This window comes from Belonocnema kinseyi, chromosome 6 (genome assembly GCF_010883055.1).
Source record: "Belonocnema kinseyi isolate 2016_QV_RU_SX_M_011 chromosome 6, B_treatae_v1, whole genome shotgun sequence".
NCBI classification, from domain to species: Eukaryota; Metazoa; Arthropoda; class Insecta; order Hymenoptera; family Cynipidae; genus Belonocnema; species Belonocnema kinseyi.
The window spans coordinates 85,635,337-85,658,279 of NC_046662.1; the positions used below are offsets into that span (position 1 = coordinate 85,635,337).

The following is a 22,943-nucleotide window of genomic DNA, read 5'->3' on the forward strand; positions in this document are numbered from 1 at the left end:
AATACGTCTTTCTTGGCAGAAAATAAATCTTCTTTGTTCAAATTGATCTTTTTGGTTGAAAATTCAACTACTTAATCAAAAAATCCTCTAGTTTGTTGAAAATACAATATTTTTACTTAAAAATTTGGGAATTTAAAGCATTTCAGTAATGTACTAAAAGGTATATTATTAATTATACATATGACAATGATTTGAATGATTTACCAGGATTTACTACGATTTTCGAATATCTTTGGTAAGGAAGATCTCTACGATTCAGGAGTCCATCTGTTGTTTATTTCGTCGCACTAGTGACAAAGATATTCTACCATGGCTATGACCATGTATTCTACTGACAAGCGATGCTGGCCGATAAGAAAGGCTTCTAGTTTAAAGTATGAAAAAAAAAGAAACATGTCATGTATGTGCGCAAACTGCAAACACTAAATAAAACCATACAGTCATACACAACCACACACGACGTGACGTCGCGACGACGTAGAAATCAACAGATCAGTTTGATGAAGTTGACTGTGTGGAGATAACAAGCAAATCTGCTTGTGCTACACCAGTGTTCATTTACTCATGTAAGGGCGTGCAGAGGATCCCACGAATTGTGCGGCAGTGAAAATTTAATTTTTTTTAGTCGACAAAAGCGGTCGGGAGTTTTATTGTGCTTTTGTTCTTTCGTCCTTTCGTCGTTCTTGTGCGTATCCTGATCATTTGGTTCAACGGTTCGATAAGTTCCCAGGATGAACTGCAGATAAAATGTCCTTATCGTGAATTGAAAATCTTGGATTATTTCTCAGCTTTGTGTCTCTCTCACACCAGCTCATAATGTGACGGAATTATTCATCAATGAGTAAATTGCACTCCTACTTCGGAGAGTTTGAGTGACACACACAGGCGGCCTTTTAAGTTTAAATAATATATGCGCGTCTGTGTGACACTTTAACTATTATTAATTATGCCAATTAGACTACATAAAAGTCTCGTGCCGTCCAGGTGCTCCAGTAACAGCGGAACACAAGGTAACTGTATTTTTTTACTTGTTAATTGTTCTCGTTATCATATCTCGTTAAATATGTAACGTGGCTAAAATTTATAAGGGCAATTAATTGAAAACTTGATTTTTAACTTGCAAATCTATAGTGTTTATCAGCAGAGAAACTGGATTGACAAAGAAACTTTATTTTATTCCTACTTTTAGTAAAAATGAGGAGAAAATGTAAATATAGATATGTAGTTTAAAAAATGTATATGTTGCTCCAGCATAATTTTCTATAAACGAGGTCGTTAATAAAGGTACCAATCAGTATTTTGTTTCATTCCAGAATTTGCCGGTTTTTGTCAGAAAATTATGAAATATGTTTTATAATGTAAGATCAAATTCGAATTTTGTCAAAAACTTTTTTACTGTGATTCATATTTATAAAACTCACTTTAAAAGTCGTATAGAAAGTCCTCGAAAAATTTCTGTATCCAAAATAATTTATGTGCAAAGTTTACAAACCTTGGGTTATATATTTTCACTTGGCCTTCAAAAATATTTTCAAACTGCGTCGCTGATTAGCTAAAATAACATCCGCCATTTCAAAAATCGAAATTACCAAAGATTCCAAGATTTTTAAAATTTAAAAACATTTTAAGTGATCTCTAAAAAATTCACTAGATTTCAACAGATTCCAATGGGGTTTTAAGGATTTCGGAGATTTGAAAGGATTTTATAGGGATTCAAAGCTTTTAGAGTTAAAAAAATTTCATTTGATTGTAAAGACTTTCAAAGTTTCAAAAATCTTTAAAGTAGTTTTAAAAGATATTACAAATTCCAAGATAATTTACGGGATTTAAAATTATGTAATGAAATTTTTAGGGATTATTAGACTACGTTATGTTAAAGAATTCATCAATTGTAATCGATTAAAAAAAATCAAAGGATTTAAAATGATCGTAGTGTATTTTTAAATATTCTTAGGAATTTAATAAGATTTCAAAGAATTTTTTAGGATTGTAGACAATTTCAAGGTTATAATGAAATTCAAAAGAATTTCAAATTATTTCTTAATATTTCAAAGATTTTAAGTAGTTTAAAAATATTTAAGGGATGCACAGGATTTTTAAATAAATTAAAATATTGCATAAGATTATAAGGAATTTGTATAGATTTCGAAAGAAAATGTAAAAAATTGGGGTGTTTTCAAGGGATTTTACAGGATTGCAACATAATTTAACTAGTAGATATTTAAAAAATGTCAGAAGATTAAAACCGATTTTTAGAGAATTGCATGGAATTAATGAAATTAAATTTTAAAGGACTTTTAGGGATTTCTACGGGTTTCATGGATTTTGCTAGAATAAAGGAATTAATAGGCTTTGAAAAAAGATAAGATTCAAATGGATTTATAGAGATTTTAAGGGATTTCAAAGAATTGAAGGGATTTAGAAAAAATGACGAGCTTTCGAGGAATTTCAGAGGATTTCAAGGGTTCTTAAAACGATTTTATAGGATATAAATATATATTGTATGTGAAAATAATTAGCCTCGTGGTGTAATATTAACAGCGAATATTTTTGGAATAGATAAAAATAAATGAAAATAGTTTCTAAAATTACAATCGCTAGAGAAGGTTAAAAAATGCCGTTTTTCACACAAAATTAAATTAGTTTTTTTAATTTTTATAATTTTTGCACCAAAATTGAACTGCTTACTCTTGAAATGATACACGTTCACTCAAAAAGAAACGTAATAGTGTGTGCTTTAAAGAATGTATTAATTTAAGTCAAAAGTTAAAAAAAAAAAACTAAAATACGTTTTCATCACTTTTTAAAATTCTATGCCCTTTGTTTTGGCGTTTAAAATTTGTCAGCCTTAGCATCTAAATATGTAGTGCCAGTTAAGGGTTAAATTGTGTGCCACTACTGACAGTATTTTGAATTTCTCAAATTATTCCGAGGCCTGTAGTTATAAACGTTGCGTAAGCTCTTGATTCTGATTTGATTTAGCAGTCTGTTGTTGACCATAGAGCATCCGATAATTGATACCTGTTAACACCTCGTTCTTAGGATGCTACGAGATCAGTTGAGGGACGTTTCATCCTGGATGGTTCATCTGTATCCGGAGCCATTCGAGGGAGCCAATAAAGGGGACACTTTCAAAATGTTTAGCTCAAAAGTAAGCGGACCAACATGCAAATTTTACACAGATCTTTTTGGCGACGATGATGAGTCTTCTCTTCCTGAGAACAATTCTGGGGATAATCCTGAGAACAATATATCTCAAACCTCAAGTCGAAACTCTCACCTGCTAGAACAGCAAAGTGGAACCAGTGAAGATGGAAATTCACAAGATTCGGATTCTGCAGGGTTTCCTGAGAACCAGAATTTACCGAAAGATCCCTGTAACAGGATCGCTAGGCTTCATAGTTGTCCCAGATTCCAATCGTTTCTCGTCACAACCTCAAGTTCCACAATTTGCACCGAAGTTAGAACTGAGGAAACTTCTTCCGAATCTTCCTTCGTCCAAGTTTCACACAGCGTTCTGGAATACAGAAATAGCAGGTGAATTTTCGTGTATATTAAAGTTTCAGGCTGGCCACTCGATCGGTTTGTATAAATTAACTTCAAAACTTGGATTCAATGAACTCTCTCAGCGTAACGTAAATTTTCTATTTAATTTAAATAATTATAGTTACGAATCAACTGATACAATCCTATTTTGAAAATTTTTTATTTCAATTATACAATGGTGTAAGTAAATCTTTGTTGTGACTGTAATTTTTCAGATATAAGAGATTTGTTTTCATTGATATATGAATGAAACACCTTTTGAGTGACTACTCTAAATTTTTAACTCTATAATTTTAAGAATTAGTACAATCTTTTTGGATTAGAAAGATTCCAAATGCGAGTTCCTTTCATTCAATACATATATTGCTTTATATAAATGAATAACCCAGAGATCGTGAGTGTCTATATAATATCCGCAAATGTCTGTTATCGCACAGTAAAATTGAAAAGTTTAAGGATGTTCTCGAACTAAAAATACTCTTCTGCGAAAATTACAGCATCTGGCACGGTTTTATCTAGGGTATAAGGCGATCAATGTGGCCGTGAATCAGTCTTCCAAAAGAGTCGCCACTACTTTGATTCTAATTTTAAATATCATTGCAACCTTTCTCAGTATTAAACTTTTTTCATTTCGGCTGTCTATAAATGTCTAAACCTTCTTTAAAAATAAAATATTATCTCGCAGAATTTTCATTTTATTTTGAAACAGGTATAAGGCTGCAGAAAGGAGTTCTCACCAGTTCGTATTAGAGGACTTCGCAGAGAGCGAGTCGGAAAGTGAGGAAGAGTCAGAGGAGAACCGATCATCCGAACCAGAAATCGCAACGATTGCCGATGAGTTGGATAATTCAGCGAAGCAAAAATTGCCCGAAAAAAGTGAGCATCTCGCCTCGAAGAAAAAGAAAGCTCACCAGGTGGCTGAAGAATTACTAGCCACTGAGAAAAAGTACGTCAGTATTCTCCACCTGATCGACCAAGTATTTCAATTTAGAGTCGACCAGGAAAACAGAGCGCATCCGATGTTTCCGCCAGAAACGGTGCAGCACATGTTCTCCAACATCAAGTCCATTTACAAATTTCATAATGACTTTCTTCTGCCGCAACTCGAGGAGAGAATGAAGTCCTGGGACGCAAATCCGAGAATTGGAGATATAATGAAGAATTTTGCACCCTTTCTGAAAATGTACACCGAGTATGTTAAGAATTTCGACGATGCGATGAATCTTATCCATAATCTTCAATCCAAAGTTCCTAAGTTTGCCGCAATTATTAACGAGATTCAGAAACTAGAGGAATGTGCGAGATTGACTTTGTCACATCATATGCTGAGTCCGATTCAAAGGTTGCCCAGATACGAACTTCTTATCAAAGAATATTTGAAGAATCTTTCGAGGGAGAATCCTGATTATGAAGATACTAAAAGTAGGTTTAGATTTAAATGTCTCTAAATTTTAAATTCTTTGCACTCACTTTTTTTTTACCTGCATACAAATATTTGTTTGTTTGTTTAGAAGCCTTAGAACTGGTATCAACAGCTGCAAATCACACGAACGAAGCCATGAAAAAAATTTACAAATTCAAGAAGCTTTTGGAGATTCAAGAAAGTATTTATGATTCTACGGATCTAGTCAGTGCCACTCGCGAGCTCGTGAAGGAAGGACGCATTGTGAAAATATCTGCAAGAAGTGGAGATCATCAAGAAAGATATTTGTTTCTAGTTAGTATCAAGTTCATGCACTATTTCAGGGTTGCTATGAGCTCTGGTTATACAAAATTTGTTTTCTCAGGATGGCTGTTGGTCAGGAAATTTTGCAATTGTTTTATTCCTTTTATAAAAGATTCTATGTTAGAAAATTTTTTAAATAGTAAAATTCTGGACTTTGAATATTAGTGGTCAGGTAAAATGAAAAATTGGTCAATGAAAACTTGAGGGATTTTGAAACTGAAGTTCCGCGGCCACCCTAATATAATATTCTTATTAGTAATTTATTTCCTTTTATTTTTATTTTTTTTGTATAGACGATTATTTTTCTAGTATACAAATTTATTATGTGGTTTGAAATTCAATTATTTTGGTAGAAAATTAAATTTATGTTGAATATTCGACTGATGTCTTATTTGATTTTAAATTCTATTGTGTTTTTATTAATTCGTATTTTGATTTAAAAATTCATATTTTTGTAGAAATTCAGGCCTCACAGATCTGTCCCTATATCCCCTCTTGTACCCTATATGCAGTTAAGGTCCCAAAAGTGCCCTATTTTCAAGATTTCGTCTTTATGGGTACCCCATTTGAGCCACACACTTTGAAAAAAAGCAAAAATCAGAGAATTTCTGTAAGAAGTAAATGTAAAAAATAATAAGGGCTGCCACACATTCATTATTACTCACTTTTTCAAATGAAAAGGTCATTAGTAATAAATTAATTCATGGGTTAATCACAATTCATTTCAGTTCTATAGAGATTTTTTAATTATCTTGAATTCTTTGAAATATTTCAGGCTTTTTACAAAGATTCCGAGACATTTTTTATAGATTTCAATAATTTGAAGGAATTTGAATGTTTCCAAGGATTTTTTTGTTTGTTAATTGCATTAATTTGAAGCGATTTGAAAGCTTTTGAAATATTTATAGAATAAAGCATTTTCTAGAGTTTCTGAAGATATGGAACGAGTTTACAGGACGTATGAGGTTTATGCATTTATTATGAGAATTTTTTTTTTATTATTTATTTATTATTTATTATGAGAATTTATTCATGAGAAGTGAAGTGTTTTGTCGAGTCTTAAAGATTTGAAAAGATTTGAAATTCACCCTGAATTTATCCTGAGGATCAATTGATAAAATGATAAAAGTATTTGAAATATTTTAACTTATTTTTTGTTTATTTGTTGGCATTTTCAATTTGGCTTTTAAAAATTTCAAAGGAATTTGAAGGATTTTAAATAATTTATTTAATTTAAAAGATTACGAAGAAATGTTTTATTAATTTCAGTAATTTAGTGTAATTTACAAGAATTTGAAATAATTGAGATTATTTTAAAAGATTCTCAGGCGTCTTCAGTGCTCTGACAAGTTTGAAGAGATTTGAAAATATATCAAAGGATTCGAAATATTTTAGGGAATACAATTTTTTTAATTTGAAGGGCTTTCCAAGGGTTTTAAAAATTTTAATGACTTTTAATATTTTTGAATTTTAAAAGATTTTTTTCAGTTCATTTGGAATTGGCCCTGAGTTCTTATTAATTTATCCTAAATTTTTAAAATTCTTTTGAATTCTTCTATATTCACTCAATTCTACACAAGTCAATTAATTTTTCCATATTTTTCAATTGTTTTTTAATTTACTTGATTCCTTTTTTAATTCAGCTTGCTTTTTCGATGAATTTGATCCTATTTCAAAGATTTTAAGATATTTTAATTTTTTCGAACGTACCCTGAACTCGTTCAAATTCTTTGGAATTATCTTCAATTTTTAAATTTACTTAAATCCTCATAAATTCACTCATTTCTTCTTAATTCACTGCACTTTTTCAAAATTTTATTTAATTTCTCCTGAAATTTGTTAACATCATCTTGAATTCTTAGGCATTTCATCAAATTATTTGAATTCCTTTGCATTTTTTAAAGCTTATTTCAAAATTACTGAATTCAATGAAGTTTTTTCAAATCTTCAAATTGTTTTAAATTCATTTGATATTTTAAATTCCACCGAGAATTTTTATGAATTTCATCGAATTCTTCTCTTTTATCTTAAATTCCTCCAAATTCATTCAAGTTTTAAGGAAATCAATGTTTTTTTTTTTGGATTTTAAATCATTTTTCCAATTCATTTGAATTCTTTTGAATGTAACTTGAATTGCTCTGAAATCTTTTGAATTTATCCTCAATTTTTTACCATTTGAGTGCGAAAAAGTACCCTATGAGCGTGACAAATTTACCCTTTGGTCCCTGTATTTTTTCCCATAGGGACTGTGAGGCCTGGAAATTGCATCTTTTTGGATAAAAATGCAACTTTTTGTTTGAAAATTAATCTTCATTGGCGAGGCTTCAATTTTTTTGTTCAAAATTCCTTTATTTTTTTTGTTCAACTCAAATGTTGTTTATTTAAAATTAAAATCTTTCCGGTTGAAATATATTTATATATTCACTATTTTATTATTTGTTGAAAAACTTTCTTGTTGTTGAAAATCAAACTACTTGGTTAAATGTTGAACCATTAAATATATTAAAAATTTCATTTTTGTTCAAGATTCATAATTTTTGTTGAAAATTCATATCTGGTTGAAAAATCGCTTTTTTTAGAAAATTGCTTTTTTTACTTTCAAATTTAACTATTCAAGTTGAAGGTGCATAATTTTTAGTTGCAACTTGATCTCCTTGGTTGAAAGTTACCTATTTCTTTGTAAGATTGATCTATTTTAATTAAAAATTCAATATTTCTAATATTTTAGTGAAAATTCCTTTTTTGTGGTTTAAAATAAATTTTCTTTTTAAACTGAAAATGTACCTTTCCCATTTTCGGTTGAAAATTTATCTTTTTGAGTTGAAAATTCGTCTTTTTTTTGTAGAAAACTATACTTCTTGGCATGAGATTTCCTATTTTTTGGTTCAAGTTCAACTGTTTTGTTAAAAATGAACTTGTTTGTTGAAAATTCATGTTTTTAAATGAAAACTTAAATTTTCTATTTTTTGTTGGAAATGCATAATTTTAAGTTGAAAACTGAACTGTTTGTATCAAAATTCATTTGTTTTGTTGAAAATTTATCTTTTTCGGTAGAAAATTAACCTATTTTGTAAAAATTTCGTTTTTTAAAATGAAATATCAACTACATATATTTTCCGTTGAGAATTGATGTTTTTAATGAAAATTCAACTACCTTCTAAGTTCTCCTTTTTAGCTTAGTTCAACTATTTGGTTAAAAATGCAACTGTTTCATTGAAAATTCGACCATTTAATTGAGGATTCATTTTTGTATGCTGAAAATTCAATTATTGTGTTGAAAATTTAATTATTTTGTTAAAAATAGAACTACTTTGTTAAAAATCATATTTTTTAAGGGGGCGAAAAGTAAACTATTTTGTTGAAAATTCATTGATTTTAAATATTAATATGACATTGTTTCATTCCGTTTATAAAAGAATCTATGTTAAAAACGTTAAACTATTAAAATTCAGATCCTCAAATATTAATGCTCAGAGAAAATAAAAACATGGTCAGGTGAAAGTCAGGAAATGTTGAACATTGATGTTTTTCGGTCACCCTGTTTTCTTTTATGTCTTCTTTTTTGGTTCAGGCTTTTTATTTAGGATGCCATTTCTCAAAAAACGTAGTCTTAAGCAGTTTTGACACCTTACCAGTGAAAATTAACGCGTTACCCTTACTAGAAAAATGTATGAGTGGTTCCTTGGCGTCACTTTTTTTGTTATTAAATTTTTAATGCTTTATTTTAAATTCCCAACAACTTTATAAAGTTTTCTTTTTTGAAAGTGTCTTCAAATCTAACAATTATATTTTAATTGATATAATTTACTATATAATTTTACATTATTAATCTGTTAATTGTCTTTATTTTAGAATGTTTTAAATTGTAGTTAAAAAATTTACATAGAATTTGTTTTTCTGTTAATAAAATTAATTTTTTAATTCGTTGAGCAAAGCAGGAATCGAACCTGCTATGCCGATCAATACTCAAAGCAGTGTCAGGAAATTAGGTAACACATATTTTTTCGATTTGAAAACAAATATGTATGCAGTGGTGATATTCGAATTTTTTTCTTCGAATCTTGATGCAAGATATCATAAAAAAGCAATGCCTTTTTTTCTAGGACATTTCTAGATGTGCAAACTTTATTCTTAAATTTTTGTTGTATCTTTCATAGTTTCTGAGAAAAATTCGAAAATTTGTTTTTATCAATAAAATTCTGCTGGCAACAAAAACAGTTTAGCACACGTAAGACTTACAGGATATCTTCCTCATAGATGAGAAAATTAAAAAAAATGCCAAAAAAATATAAGTAAAGGTTTTTTTTTTGTGATAATCGACATTTTATATTTCCAATCATATTGTCATCATATTGTTAGCTTTTAACGGGTTTTAAAAGTTTCCGACAGATTTCGAAAGATGACGGTAAAACCCACCAGAATCCAAAAAGAATATTCAAAGATCTGAATCAGGGGAAAAACTATACAACTTAAAAGAAAAATGTGTGATTTGTTTAGAAAAAGACTTCAAAATTCAAATATCTGTAACCCTGTGGACATTTATTTTCAGATCGAAAATATACGTGTTGCTTGATTTTCATTTATTTACAACAACAAAATTCTTTTTACATATTTCTTTAATGAGCGTTGATTTAACGATATAAAACGTTCTTAGATTTGAAAAACGCTTTTTTAATCATTAATTGAATTTTTTTATTTTGCCACTTTTCTGGATTTAAAAGTACTGTCTAAACTTTGTTAACTAATGTTTTTAATTTAAATGAGAAAAAGAAACAAAATATTGGATTGAGACACATGCAAATAATGGAAATCTTTAACACAAGTAATTGTTTTCAGTTCTTGAATTTCTTTTATTTTTCTTTTATTTTCTAGTTCCTTCTATTTTTTAAATTCCAAATTAAAAAATGTCTATCATAATGAACAGAAAATGATATTCTCCCATTATAAAATATTTTAAGTTGTTTTCTTCTTGTCACAAAAAAAAACATCCGTTTCCCAAGTATTAGAATTTCTAGTCATAGATTTTTTTTTCACTACTTCAATTAATTAATTAATGTATCTTCTGATTGGTTATCATGTCATATAATTTAGTATAAATATCATGAACAAATTTCGTAAAGTAACTTATTGTAACGTGGATTACTTTGGATTAAAGTTAGCCGAAAATTATAGCGCGTTAACCTTACCGTTTCTTTTAAAAATAATTACTGCTTTACTGTTACCGTTAGTAACACAAAAATCTAATGTTACGGTTAACGCGATTCATGTAACGTGTGCTGCCAAATACTGTCTTAAAGACTAGTCTTAATCATTATTTTTGTTTTCTTTATCGCATATTTTTAATTTGCGAATTTATACGGATTGATTTTTTTACTAATAAAAATAATAGGATTATAATTCTAGTTTTATTTCAGTTTGAGAATAAAATTAATGAAAATTGTTAAAAATTAAATAATGACTGAAAACCCCTTTACATTTTCAATAATTAATAATTGTACCATAAATTGTTGATAAATTAGTCTGCGACGAGTAGGTTGTGTTGAAAATTAATAGAAATGGATTTTTTTTAAGTAGACCTGGAAAACCTAGAAATGTCGTAGAATTTTGAAACGGTACTTCTAAAACAACCATGAATTTTTTACATTCTCATCATTTATAATTGAGAAAGTATTAGAATAATCCGAAATTTGAGACCACAGTTTTTCAACGGATCTCCAATTTTCGAGAGCATTTAAAAAATTTTTGGGACAACTTTTTTTATATTTAAAACTTTTATGTACGGCTGTTAATATTACATAGAAAGCCAAACAATTTATCTCCATGACTTTTTTCGATAAAAAGAAAATTCTCAGAGCTAAAGCATTACAAAATTTTTTAAAATCAATCGAAAATAAAAATTGTAAGCCAAACAACGCCCGATATGAAAAAAAGTCAAGAGGAAAAAAACGTTGCCTTTTAAAAGTCCTACAAGAGTATCGTAAGAAATTTTTGGACTTTGTTGAAAAATCACAAAAAATAATAAAAAATAAAAACTTCCATTTTGTGGTCAAACTATGCTGGAAACGAAAACAGTTGAGTTAACAGAAATTGGGATCCCAAAAAAGATCTACAAATTCGATAATAATCACTTCTTTATAGAACGCGTACTTTTTGTTTTATTCGTGAAAAATAACGTTGAAAAAAAAATAAACAAAAAAATTTGTGGAAAATGACGCAAGTTGTGACAAAAATTATTTACCCGAAGAAGAGCTACTCATTTGTTATGAATCACTTTTTTATAGGACGCGTAGTTTTGGTTTTATCATAGAAATGACATTAAAAATAAAAATAAAAAATTGGTGGAAAAACGACAAAAGGTGCGAAAACAAATTGATAGAAAAAACTTATTCACCCAAAAAAGAGATGCAAATTTGTAATAATTTATTACATACTCATAATTTATGATTGAGAAAATATTCGAATTGCCCGAAATTTGACACCACCACAACATTCAAATTTTGAACCAAACGACGCAAAATACGAAAAAAAGTCTTAAAGAGAAATTATAGCTTTTGAAAAATCGTAAAAAATGTCTTTTAACGATTTTCCAATAGGACTCGTAATTTTGTTTTTATTTATCATAAGTAATATGCAGAAAGTCGAAAATTCCAATATTAAGCCAAAATATGTGAGGCATGTAAAAATCTAAAAGAAGACTTGTAGGATATTTTTCTTTATTCATAAAAAATAATATGAAAACCAAAATCCTATTCAACAACGTGAGGTAGAGAACAATGTCTGAAAAAGGATTGTAGTTTTTTATTTATTTTAAGGCGGTTGAAAAAATATACACTTACAAATGTCCGGGGCAGATTTTTATAATTTAAAATAATATTTTATTTTGGAAGCTTAATTAATTATCGAATTATTTTCAGTTTAGCGATATACTTCTGCTTTGCTCTTTGAGGCTCATACCGGGACCCATGTATCGCCTAAGGGCTAAATTTTTGGTCGAGAACCTTCAAGTAATGGAGGGAGACAATTTGGAGACTGCTAATACGTTTTATATAAGAGCCGCTAATAAAAACATAGAATTGTACACCGACTCCGCAGCGGAAAAGGATGCCTGGGTCGATGCTCTTCTTGAAACTAGGCACGAAATCTTGAGACGAAAGGCGAGTCTAAAAACTGGAGAAGAGAAAACTGCTTTTGTGAAAACTGACGATGTTACTAGGTGCATGGTTTGCGAAGCATTGTTCTCGGTTATGAAGAGGAAATATAATTGCAGAGCCTGTGGAATTGTAAGTCAAATACCATAGATTTTTACATTAGAGAGAAATGTGCACAACATATTTGTTAAATTACAGCCTTCTCAGTGCGGGATCCTTTTTATTAAAGGTCTAAAATATGAAACATATCATTTTTTAAATTTACAATTAGTAATTTATAAATGTCATATTCGAAGTCTGCGACTGATAGCGATTCCAACGATATATTACTTGTCTTGATAAATTGAAAATTGCAGTAAATGAACTGTTAACAATGTCTGTTCTAATTTTATGAATCGCGCTTAGAAGTTTTATGTTGTTATATGGCCCTAAGTGAAACGGATTATTTAAATCGGTCCTTTTTAGAGCCACTAGTTATTTCAAACGAAGGACCATATTTTCGGTTGCTTCAAACATAAAGAAAAATACATAATAATTGATCCTTTTTAGGGTCAGGAAATATGTGACACAAAGGCAAAATAGTGGTATCGCAAAAAAAAAGTCAAATATAGTCAATAGTTGTGGGAATCCGAGTTCTGCAAGACGCAATTTTCAAAATGTTCAGATGGCACGTATTGTACAAAATTCCGTAATTGCAACTGAAAATAAGAGGGATTTGTGATTTTATTTGTCCTACATTTATCATAATTTTACGAAACGTATAACAACATAAAACTTCCGAACATGCTGCATCAAATTAGCACAGATATCTCTGACGCAATACTTAAGGACCGTTCATAAACTACTTTACCATTTTAGGGTTGGGGGCCTCACAAAACCTGCTGGTGGTAAAGGGAAGGGGCTACAGAGGTCCCCAGTTGAAAATTCGGCTTGCTGGCTGAGAATTCTTGAATTTTATTAATAATTCGTCTTTTTGGTAGTAATTTAAACTTTTTATTAAAAAATCCACCTTTTTAGTTGAAAATTAAAATTTTGGTGCAAAATTCTTGAATTTGATTAAATGCATCTGTTTCGGTAGTAAATTAATCTTTTTGTTCCAAAATTCTTCTTTTTTTAGTTGAAATTTAACTTTTTGGTAGAAAATTCCTGAATTTTGTTAATTTTTTTTTTATCGTAAATTAACCTTTTTGTATAAAAATTCATCTTTTTTCGTTGAAGCTTGAATTGTTTATTAAGAAATTTTGAATTTTTTTTAGTTTAAAATTTAACTCTTTGACTTAGAATTCTTCAATTTTGTTACAAATTCGTGTTTTTTGTTAATAAATTAATCTTGTTGGTAAAAAATTTATCTTTTTTAGTTTAAAATTAAACTTTTTGGTTCATAATTCTTAAATCTTGTTAAAAAATCGTATTCTTATAGTAAATTAATCTTTTTGTTTAAAAATTGACCTTTTTTATTTGAAAATTGATCTTTTTTAGTTAAAAAGTCAACTTTCTGGTAGAAAATTCTCAAATTTGATTGAAATTCATCTTCTCTGATAGCATATTAATCTTTTTGTTACAAATTCTTTTATATTTTAAATTAAACTTTTTGGTTCCGAATTCTTGAATTTTGTTAAAAATTTGTTTTCTTTGTTTGTAAATTGATATTTTTAAAATAAAAACTGACATCTTTTTTAGTTGAAATTAGAATTTTGGTCAAGAATTGTTGAATTTTATTCAAAAATCCTTCTTTTTTAGTTATAAATTCCACTTTTTGCTTCAGAATTCTTGATTCTTGCTAGAAATTCGTTTTGTTTCGGTTGTAAATTAATCTATTTGTTTAAAAATTCATCGTTTTGCGAAAATTTAACTTTTTGGTGGAAAATTCTTTAACTTTATTAAAATTCATCTTTTTTGTTAGTAAATTAATTTTTGTTTAATTCTTCTTTTTTAGTTGAAATTTTACTTTTTGGTTGAAAATTCTTGAATTTTATTTAAAAAATTTTTTTTTTTAGTTTGAAATTCAATTTTTGGGTTTAAAATTCTTTCGTCTTTTTTGGTAGTAAATTAATCTTTTTGTTAAAAAATTTACCTTTTTTTAGTTGGAAATTCATCTTGTTTATTTGAGAATTCTTTAATTTTGTTAAAAATTATTTTTTTTTTTGAAGAAGAAAATTATTCCTTGTGCTTAAAAAATTAATCTTTTGTGTTTTAAAAATTTAACAACTAGGTTTTAAAATTGAACTACGTGCTTAAAAATTTTTTTAAATCTTCCTTAAAATTTTTGGTTAAAATTGCACTATTTTGTTTTAAAAAATTTTGTTGTTGAAAATTAATCTACTCTGTTTGAAAATTCAACTTTTAGATAAAATCGATTTAGTTTGTTAAAAGTTTATTTTCTTTTTGAAAATTAATCTAGTTTAGTTGAAAATTCAACTTTTGGGTTGGGAGTTCTTGTATTTTGTTGGAAATTCGTCTTTCTTGGTATAAAATTAATTTTTTATCATAACTTCATATATTTTATTTAATAATTAAACTTTTTTGTATAGATAATTCGTCATTTTGTCTTGAAAGTTCAATAATTTCGTTTTAAAAATTGACTTATTTGGTAGAAAGTTTGCTTTTTTAATATTTTTTTTTTTAAATTAAAAGTTAAACTTGCATTTTTGGTTAAAAATTTAACACTCTTTTATTTCAACTGTTGATTTATAACTGAAGTTTATAATTTACCACACGGTGACGTAGACAATATAGACATAGGCACATTGGTAACTTTACTCACCGTTTTAACCTGTAAGGTGTTTCTCGTTAACTTTACTTTCGCGAGAATAATTATTTTTATTTCGAATACATTTCGTTCAGTAATGAAGTAATATGCGTATGAACTTGTATTTAAGTGAATTTATTTATCAAAAGTTGAAACGTGCGTATCGTGTGAGCCTCGTCCCCAAACTGGCCATTTCTCCTTCTTCTCTCGCCGCCCCTCGCTCCTCGTTAAACTCTAACACATAAGTCGGCGAAAGTACATGACATGACCCTTGAACCTGCTCGTGCATTCCAAGAATTGATAAACAACGACTAGAGAATATTCGTAGTTTTAGAATTGTTTGCAATCAGACACCTGCCAAACTTTCGTAATAACTAGGCTTAGATCTCAGTATAATATTTCTAATTAAAACGAATTGATATTTACTACTCTTTTTCATTAACATTCCTCTAATAACTTTGAGATACCCAATAATTCGTGTTTTAGGTGGCGCTGCTATCAAGTTAAAAATTATCTCTTTTAACTTGATAGCAGCGCCATCTGAAACGCGAATTATTGGGCATCTCAAAGTTATTAGAGGAATGTTAATGAAAAAGAGCAGTAAATGTCAATTCGTTTTAATTAGAAATATTATACTGAGGTCTCAAATTAGTTATTTACCACAAGATTTCTTGTTAAAATTGAATTCGAATTCAAATCTCTTCCCAGTAGTTCCAAATTGGTGGCGCTTACATACGTTCGTTCTCTAACACTCACTATAAACATAAAAAAATAAGTATAAACGTAAAATCAGGTTTTACCTAAAGGCTACGTTCATTTCGGAGAGAAGGGGGGGGGGGGCCTAACCAAAATCTAAGGTTGTCAGCGAGTGGAAGCGGGATTTCCCAAAATTGGTAACGTAGTTTATGGATGATCCCTTATTCGAATATTTAACTTATAGGCAAGTAACATATGTCAAAATTGCCATAAATCGTAGATTATGAATATAATATTTCTAAATAACTAATTGAAAAATTAAAAAAATGCTAAGTTTCGTGTTTTATTCCTCATCATGTACAAAGGACCTCGCAGGTAGATGGCAATCAAGTGGCACTGCCCTCTATTTTTCTTTTTCTTTTCAGGTCGTTTGCAGCAAATGCTCGAAGCAAAGACTATTGTTTGAAGAAAATAAACATATGAGAGTCTGCAGACTGTGTCACGCTGCTTTAACACAGCCTCTGACAAAGTCGCCTTCCTCTCCACCAGGCCCAGGCCCTAGTTTACTCCAGGTGTCAGCCGGTGCTCCTTCAGTTCTCTCTGGTTACTTGCTCCTGAAAACCCAAGCAAGCAAACCTTGGACCAGAAGATGGTTCGCTCTCCACGTGAATTTCGTCCTTTACACTTTCAAATCACATTCGGAAAATATTGCAATGACGGCGACTCCTTTGCCAGGCTTTACAGTTACAGAGGGCTCAGAATTGCCAGGCGAAGATCCCCTGAATACCAAAGATCGAAAAGGAACCTTCAAGATTCACCATTCTAAGAAATGCTACTACCTCCAAGCTCCTTCTCAAGAAAGATTAGAGGGGTAAGTCTGCTTTTAAATTCAGTTTTCTGACAACAAGCCTGTCAACGATGAACTTTTTCAACTTTTTCAAATACATCTGACAGAAGGGTGGCCGCTAAACTGGGAAACTGGAAAATGGGTGGATTTTTGTTTACCGTGAATTTTTTCATATTCAGTGGAAAAACATTTTCAATCGCTTTAAATATCAGAAACTTGATATCTTATAAAGTTATGCAATATTTAATGAGCTTGGTTTGATTTTTTTTCAAGTTTTGTAGCAGTATCAAATATGCAATCATTCAGTTTACAATGCCTAATTCTAAAATTCTTTCCTAAAAGGACCTCGCACGTTCCTTTAAATATATGGAAACTGAGTTTCGGTTGAATTGGGCCAATTTAATATCCGCTCTACTACTAATTATTCAGAAGCATTACGCCTTATGAAATAATGTTTGATAATTTTTTGATTGTAAGATTAAACGAAATGAAAGCTGAAACTGCATCTATGTAAGACGCACTAAATGAATCCGAAGTATGATAAAAAATTCAGTTTTGTAAATGTAGGCATCTTTAAAATCTTGTAAATTAAAAAAGTGCGCTAATGGACTGCGTTGGACGCTGTGTTGTGTACTTTGTAGCAGATGACACTTGTATGTTATTATTGCTTTATCTGATAAATTTTAAAGAAAATATTACTGGAAAAAATTTTTTACCCAGAAAAAGTGATTACATAAATAGTCTATTATTCAACAATAATAATCTGGAGGAATCATGTTACGTATGACTTGAAAAAAAAAAACACTAACTACGAATGCAAGTATTGCTTTCAAAACCTACTTTTTTTATAAATTGCTATCTTTAAATTTATACGCGTCAACAATGATTTATTCACAATCATTTTTTTCAGTCCACTTTTAAAACAGAATTTTAATGATTAAAGCCCTTCGTGTCTTTACTCTTTAATAGGACAAATAAATAGGCATCAATATTTTCGACGGTGCAATTTTCGAATTCGTTAATTGTGATTCTCTGATTTGAATTGCCGCCATGGCGCAAAGTGGCAGGCTTGGATCTAAACTCGACAAATTCTTTGATGTGATTGGAAAATTGTTTGCATACGTTTTTTGGTGCTCTGACTTTAAATTCGTTTTCAAAATGAAAATAAAATGATGGGTCCAATATGGAGATAACAAAAAACTGAAAATATGTCCGATTTTAGTAAACGAGATTTTCGAGGCAGCTTTTAAGATTTCGATTTCGAATCCGTTTTGATTATTTTCATTAATAATAGTGTGGATCCAAAATAAAGTTAAAAATGTTTTAAAAATATCCGATTTCATTAAAAAAATGTTAGTGGTTATCTGATTTCAAATCGGCTTTGATAATTTTCAAAAACAAAATGGCGAATTCAAAATGGAGATGAAGAAAAAAACTAAAAAAAAAACCGTTTCAGAGAAAAATATTTTCCAGGTTATCTTAGGTCCCTGATTTTAAATCTGTGTTGATAATTTTCAAAAACAAAATGGAGAATCCGAAATGGAGATGAAAAAAATCCGTTTTTAGTAAAAATGATTTTCTAGACTTTTTTCGGGGTCTTTGATTTCCAGTTGATTTAGATAATTTTCAAAAATAAAATGGCGGATCCATAATGACAAAGAGAAAAATTCAAAATTAACTGATTTCAGTGAAAATTAGGTTTCAGACTCTTTTTGGATCTTTGATTTCTAATTTTTTTCATAATGTTTTGAAACAAAATTGCTGATCCAAAATGGAGTTAAAAAACTGAAGAAATATCCTGTTTGAGTGAAAATGATTTTCTAGGTTGAGGGGGGGGGGGGGGGGGGGGGGGGTATATGTTTTACAATCTGCTTTGATAATTTAAAGAAACAAGAGGTAGAAGCCAAAATGGGGATGGAAATGAACTAAAGATATTTGCAATTTGAGTGAAAATCATTTTTTAGGTTTTTTTATATCTCATTTTAAATAGATTTTGATAATTTAAAAAAACAAAATGGTGCATTGAAACGGGAGATGAAAAAAAAAACTATAAAAATATCCGTTTTCAGTGAAAATGAGTTTCAAGTTTTTTTTTGGTTCACTAATTTCAAATCTGGTTTGATAATTTTCAAAAACAAAATGGCGAATTCATGAGGGAAATAAAAAAATAAAAAATATTCGATTCCAGTAAGAATTATTTTTCGGATTTTTTTAGCTCTTTGATTTCAGATATATTTTCATAATTTTCAAGAACAAAATTTTCAGTGTTTGCAAATGAACTGCAAGTTAAAGCATTCAAAGCGGAACTCTGCTAAACTCAGAGAATTGGCAATTTTATTAAAAACTGAGTTATTTCTGGGAGTTTCATTTAAGGGATCCCAATTTTATTGTCAGAAAGGTAACAAAAGAAGATTAAATTTAAAACTGTTCAAATACGAAAGTTTTAATTTCAAAGAAAATTAAATTTGAAACGTTTTTGGGAGATGAAATATAATTAATACAATTCGCGTCCATACCATGCAATGTTATGTACTAATATAATCGGAGGAATGAACAAATCATAAAAATCTTAAAAAATATTTATCATATTACTTAAATTCAACTAATTTCGCGCTAGATTGCAATGGTACTGTCTTACTCCGAGGATTACGGAGCCCCGCAACAAAATTTCTGCAACCCGAGCTAAACCACTACACTTACGTTTTCGAGGTCGCTGAACCCGAATCTGGAGTCAGTTTGACCCCATCAGGCCAGGAATAAGATCAATTGAAGTTCAAAATTGAGAAATACATTAGATCTGAGAAAACATCCACTCTCAGACGATTTTGGGGTCGCTGAATCCGAATCTGGGGCCAGTTTGACTCCATCAGGCCAGAAACAAGATCAAGTGAAGGTCAAAATTGAGAAAACCATTATATCGCAGAAAATCTCCACTCTCAGGCGGTTTTTGGGTTTCTGAATCCGAATCTGAGGTCAGATTAACCCAATAAGGTTAGAATTAAGATCAAGTGAGGGACAATATGAAGAAAATGGAATTGGAGAAAGCCTCTACTCTTAGACGTTTCTGGGGTCGTTAAATCCGATTTGGGGGTCATTTCGACTCCATAAGTTTAATTCCATGGTTTTATCAATTTTGACCTTGGGATGACCTTCACCCCGACCTGGTGGGGTAAAAATGACCCTGAATTCGGATTTAGTAAACTCAAAAATGTCTTAAAGTAGTGGTTTTTAAAGTTTTTTTAGTGGTTTTTTTCTCATTTTTACATATTTTCTACAATTGACCTTAAGCCTGTCCTGATGTTGTCAAACTAACCCCATATGCAGATTCAGAGACGTCAAAAACCTGTATGTTGCTTTAGCTCGGGTTACAGATATTTTTTCATGGGGCAGTGTTAGCGTTTATCCACGTTTATATTTTTGATTTTTTTTCAATTTTAATGACGGGAAAAAAATTAAACTGGGAAATGACCGGGATTTTTTTCTTGCATTTTGGCGACCATCTTTCACTTACACTTAGAATATCATTGACTGGCTTGTAATGTGGAAACAAGTATCTTGGGAGTATAATTGATCTAAAAATACTTTAGGTGGGTGCATGCGTTAAAACTGGCCACAATGGCTGAGCTACCTCAAGAACATGAAATGGAGGAGAGAAACGAGAACAAAATGGAGGAGAATGGCGAAAACAAGACGGAGGAGAGTAGGGAAAACATGACGGACGAGAGTGGGGAAAACACGACGGAGAAGAGTAACGGAAACAAAAACGAAGAGAATAATGAAAACCAAAAAGAAGAGAATAACGAAAACGCACAAGATCAGTCACAAAGTCAATCGCTAGACCATATACAGTAAATCACTTTTGTAACGTATTTACCTTGTCTAGCTAATTTTTACATATCGCCCTCGCAATAACATTAAAGACATTGTAAGATAACTGTTGGTACACCTAAGTATTGTTAACTTATGTTTTATATAGGCTATAATTACTGTATAGGATTTTTTTGGCGATGGACGATCTACGTATTAATTGTAGCATGCCGTTTGTACCTACTTATATATCTGTTAGTTTGATAAATTCCCTTTTTCACTGCAATTTGTACTCTGCGATGAGAAATCAATGGCTGCACTTCGTACAAAGATTTTTAGGAATATAGCTGATGTGATTTTTTAAACATGCGTCTACTGCTGTATTTGTCGCCAAAAACTTTCTGTGATCGAGTCATCTGACTATCGCTGTCTAAGCGCTTGTTGTTTTTGTAATATTGTGTTATAATATATTTAAATATATATGTAGTTCGATCACCGGATGCTAGACTGTCCATAATTTATATATGAGATGTCAGAGTTGATTGAATGTTCCGAGACGCAAATCTTTCGCTTGAATGCTTACGTTAGCTAATTGTAAGTCTGATGAATTGTGACGATCGAGTTTATTGGAAACCTGCATGGAGCATTTATCGTGATTTTTACAATAAATTCGTTCAGTCTTTAAACCTGAATTTTAATTCGAAACCAATAGATCTACTTAGATCTACTCAAATAATACTTTTACAAAAATCAGGTTTTATGAATTTCAACTTTTAAGTTTGGATGTGCGGTCTCTCAGGCAGCACCATGCGTTTGATACGTGGGTTCCTTCCCCCACTGGTATATAAAAAGTTGATAAAATTTATTAATTTATTACTTATTTTAATTTTAACATAGAATGTTTATACACGGAATAAAACAGTATGTCACAATAAATAATTCAATCTTTAACATAACAGTTGAATTTTCAACGTAAAAAGATAAATTCTTTACAAAAAGGCGTCATAATTTAATATTATAATGAAAAAAGATCAAATTTAAACAAACAAACAAATTTGTTAACCAAAAAGACCAATCTTCTCTACAAAAATTAATTTTTCAAACCAAATTTAACTTTTCAAGAAAATTAATTTTCCACAAAACGGGTGCAACTTTACTCAACATACATGAACTTTTAAACCAAGGAAATTATTTTTTTACTGGATAAGGAGAAATTTCGACTAAAAAAGTAAAATCTTAAAAAAATGGAAGTTACATTTTCAGTTAAAAAATTAATTTTAAACCAAAAAAAGGATTTTCGACCAAACTGTCATATTTTCAACCAAAGAAATAAGCCTATAATAAAAAAATAATTGTTAACAATGTAAATTAATGTTACCAAAGTAGTTGAGTTATCAATTAGAAAAATTTTTTTAACAACATTGTTCAACTTTTAACCAAAGAGATGAATTTTTAACTAAAAATATTGAACTTCAAGAAAAATATGATTTCTTAACAAAGTGATTCAAACAAATTTTTGAAACAAAATAGTTGAATTCCAAAGAAAAGAAGAATAATTTTTAACCAAAAAGTTGCATTTTCAATATAAAAAGACGAAATTTTTCAACCAAAAAGGATACATTTTTAACAAAATAGTTGAATTCTCTACCAAATAGTTGCATTTTTATCCAAGAAAGATGAAATTTCTACTAAAACAGATGAATTTTTAATAAAGAACAAAAGTTTTTTGTTTAAGTTGAACTTTCATCCAGAAAAGATTTCAGTTCTTTTTTAAACAACAATTTATGAAATTTAAGAGAAAAGTAATTTCTGTACGAAATAGTTCAATTTTCAACAAAAAAGCAGAATTTTCAACTAAAAATATGACTTCAACAACATTGTTGAATCTTCAAACAAATAGCTGCATTTGTGTTCAAGTAAAATGATAATTTCACTAAAACAGGTAAATTTTTAAATGAAAAAGACCAATTATCAAAAGAATATTGAAATTTTTATTCAAAAAGTTTTCAATTGACTTTTCAACACAAAAAAGAAATTTTAAACCTAAAGTAAAATTTCTTGTAAATAGTTTAATTTTCAGCAAAATAATTCCATTTTTTTCCAGAAAGATGCAATATTTATACTGAAAAAGATAAACTCTTAAATCAGAAAGACAAATTTACAGAAAAAATAGTTTTCACCAAAAAAAGATTTAAGTTGACTTATCACAGAAAAATATGAATTTTAATTAAAAGGTTCATGTTCTACGAAAGGAGCTGAATTTTTAACCCAAAAAGACGAATGTTAAACAAAACAGTGGAAGTTGCAACTAAAAGAATGTTTTTTTAAGAAAATTGTTAAGCTTTCAACCAAATAATAAAATTTATAACTAGACAGACAATCTGCAGGAGAAAGTCTTGAGCTGTCACGTAATTTAAGTTCGGT

The 22,943-nt window shown here is 29.6% G+C and overlaps 1 protein-coding gene across 1 annotated transcript; it reads left to right on the top strand.

Annotated features, from left to right (window-relative positions):
• Window positions 1-379: 379 nt before the first annotated feature.
• LOC117174158 (FYVE, RhoGEF and PH domain-containing protein 4-like) lies at window positions 380-21,205 on the top strand. Its single transcript, XM_033362976.1, has 7 exons — window positions 380-1,010; window positions 3,043-3,537; window positions 4,256-4,968; window positions 5,058-5,263; window positions 12,187-12,552; window positions 16,291-16,736; window positions 20,300-21,205. Exons 2-7 carry the CDS (start codon window positions 3,044-3,046, stop codon window positions 20,562-20,564), a joined length of 2,490 nt encoding a protein of 829 aa, XP_033218867.1. The 5' UTR covers window positions 380-1,010; window position 3,043; the 3' UTR covers window positions 20,565-21,205.
• Window positions 21,206-22,943: the final 1,738 nt, after the last annotated feature.

Coding starts and splice junctions, on each gene's coding strand:
- LOC117174158 (XM_033362976.1), top strand. CDS start 3,044: ATGCTACGAGATCAGTTGAGGGACGTTTCATCCTGGATGGTTCATCTG. Junction 5,264..12,186: donor AAGAAAGATATTTGTTTCTA/GTTAGTATCAAG, acceptor AATTATTTTCAG/TTTAGCGATATACTTCTGCT. Junction 16,737..20,299: donor TCTCAAGAAAGATTAGAGGG/GTAAGTCTGCTT, acceptor AAAATACTTTAG/GTGGGTGCATGCGTTAAAAC.